This window comes from Laccaria bicolor, genomic scaffold (genome assembly GCF_000143565.1).
Source record: "Laccaria bicolor S238N-H82 LACBIscaffold_305 genomic scaffold, whole genome shotgun sequence".
NCBI classification, from domain to species: domain Eukaryota; kingdom Fungi; phylum Basidiomycota; class Agaricomycetes; order Agaricales; family Hydnangiaceae; genus Laccaria; species Laccaria bicolor.
In genome coordinates, this window is record NW_001890161.1 from 6759 (window position 1) to 8637 (window position 1879).

General features: G+C 54.0%; 3 protein-coding genes across 3 annotated transcripts; all 3 read left to right on the top strand.

Moving 5' to 3' along the window:
- Positions 1-274: 274 nt before the first annotated feature.
- Positions 275-859, top strand: LACBIDRAFT_336119 (uncharacterized protein; the record flags this gene model as incomplete). The annotated part of the gene is made up of 1 exon (XM_001891044.1): positions 275-859. The coding sequence occupies one exon, from the start codon at positions 275-277 to the stop codon at positions 857-859; it is 585 nt and encodes a 194-aa protein (XP_001891079.1).
- A 52-nt stretch (positions 860-911) lies between these two features.
- Positions 912-1388, top strand: LACBIDRAFT_306254 (uncharacterized protein; the record flags this gene model as incomplete). The annotated part of the gene is made up of 1 exon (XM_001891045.1): positions 912-1388. The coding sequence occupies one exon, from the start codon at positions 912-914 to the stop codon at positions 1386-1388; it is 477 nt and encodes a 158-aa protein (XP_001891080.1).
- An 83-nt stretch (positions 1389-1471) lies between these two features.
- On the top strand, positions 1472-1852 carry LACBIDRAFT_306255 (uncharacterized protein; the record flags this gene model as incomplete). The annotated part of the gene is made up of 1 exon (XM_001891046.1): positions 1472-1852. One exon carries the CDS (start codon positions 1472-1474, stop codon positions 1850-1852), a length of 381 nt encoding a protein of 126 aa, XP_001891081.1.
- Between the last annotated feature and the right edge of the window lie 27 nt (positions 1853-1879).

Sequence of the window (1879 nt, forward strand, 5' to 3'; positions counted from 1 at the left end):
CCCACATATGGGGGCCTTTCCAAGTGACTGAATGATAGTTCCACTCTCACCTCCCAGCACCAGTACCGTGGAGCTTGAATGGCCGACATCAACGAAGGATGTCTGCTGGCTGTCTTTCTAATGTATGTCTCGGATAACATCAGATCGCGACTATTCCACTGATCAATCATCCTTCTCTTAGCCTCCTAGAGGAAGATCACCGTCACACTGTCCACCCTCTCCACTCCGAAACGCGTTCTTTCCAATCGACAGGCCTCAATCCAGACTCCATTCCATGTCCGACAACGGCTCAGACGACAACAACGACCAAGGGATATGGCAGCGAGGTTCCCCATCACCCGCCTTATCCGTCTCCCATCTCGCAGCCAGATTCGCCCAAAGGAAGGATACATTCGTAGGAGGCACTGCACCGCGATCACCTATGCAAAGCGACGCAGAGCTGGAGCGGAAGAGGAGAGGGAACGCAACCGTAGTCATCGAGAGGCAGAAACTATACTCGCGGGAGGCTCAGTGCAGGAGACTCGGTGAAGACTGTGGGTTGGCTATGATAGAGAGACGCTCCCACCACCACCATTCAGATCTCACATACCTGACCCACCCTCCCCGTCTAATTCGCGGAAAGAGTCAGGTGGCTACTAATCGGTGGTCTGCTGCGGAGAGTAGGCTTACGCCTACGAAAGACCCTTTGACGCCTGCTCAACAGATTATATTGGACACAATGGCGAGGGATAAGGATAACAAGCAAAACGTCAAAGGCAAGGAGAAGGAGTGGCCCAAGGCAGATTCACGATCTAGTCAACATTCCAATAACTCCCATCCGACGCGTCCCCGCACCTTCTCCTTCCACGTCTTCGCCTAGCCCTCCTCGTCCAAGTGTCTCGAATCTGCCATCCAACTTGACGCCTTCTCCCATGCATACAACCGATACATTGTCTTCCTCCCCTTCTCGCGAGTGTCCACCTTGTATGCACAATTCACAAAACACTAGACGTACCAGGTACACACCTAATGATGGCCAAACGTTCGAGAAGCTCAAAAAATGGACCGTGGGCCACGTTAGGGCTTTGGAAGATCGGGTGGATGATGTAAAGAGGTGGTTAGTCGATAAGGAAGCGGAGAAGGAAAAGGACAAAGAGAAGGACAAGGCATCCGAATCCGAGTCGCTAAGACACGCAGGTTCGACGGATAGCGGGAAAGATGAGATCCATGAACTCCGAGACGAAGTCATCGAGCTCCAAGGGCGATTGGGCGAACTAGGTCGGGAGATGGTGAAAATTGCCACGGCCCCCAATAATCTTTCTGCGGGACCTAGAACGCAGTCCGCCGCTGTATCGCTAGCACCACAAACCACTTCCTCCATAGTCACGCACTTCTTCCAACGCACTTAACAGGATCTCTGTCAGCACCCAGCACGCCCATCCACCATCCCAGGTTATCCAGTACCACTGCGAGGGAATCTACGAGTTCTCCCATGACTTCGAAGAGCAGAGAGTCGAGAACGAGGTTACCTTACCCTGCGGGAGATTATTCTTTTCCGCCAGACACATTCTCTCCTAGTAATTCTCCACCTTCGTCGATTAGTTCCGCTATGAGGCCATTGTCTACGGCCATTTCGGGGCTACCCCTCCATGCATCCTCAGGAGTGGGCACACTACCGGGTGCTTCGTACTCCACCACATCACTCTCCTCACTGGCTTCGGGTGCGGGCAGGCCGCCGTCCCCGCCTGCTCAACCCAAGTTCGCTCCTGCGTCTGCTTTGGTCAACCGAACGGCCAGCCCAACGCCCGCACCAGCAAAAGGACGAGGAACACAACAAGGTTTGCCGCCACCCCCAAAATCGGCTGTTTGGTAACGACAAACGAGTGTAAGCCCCACGCCG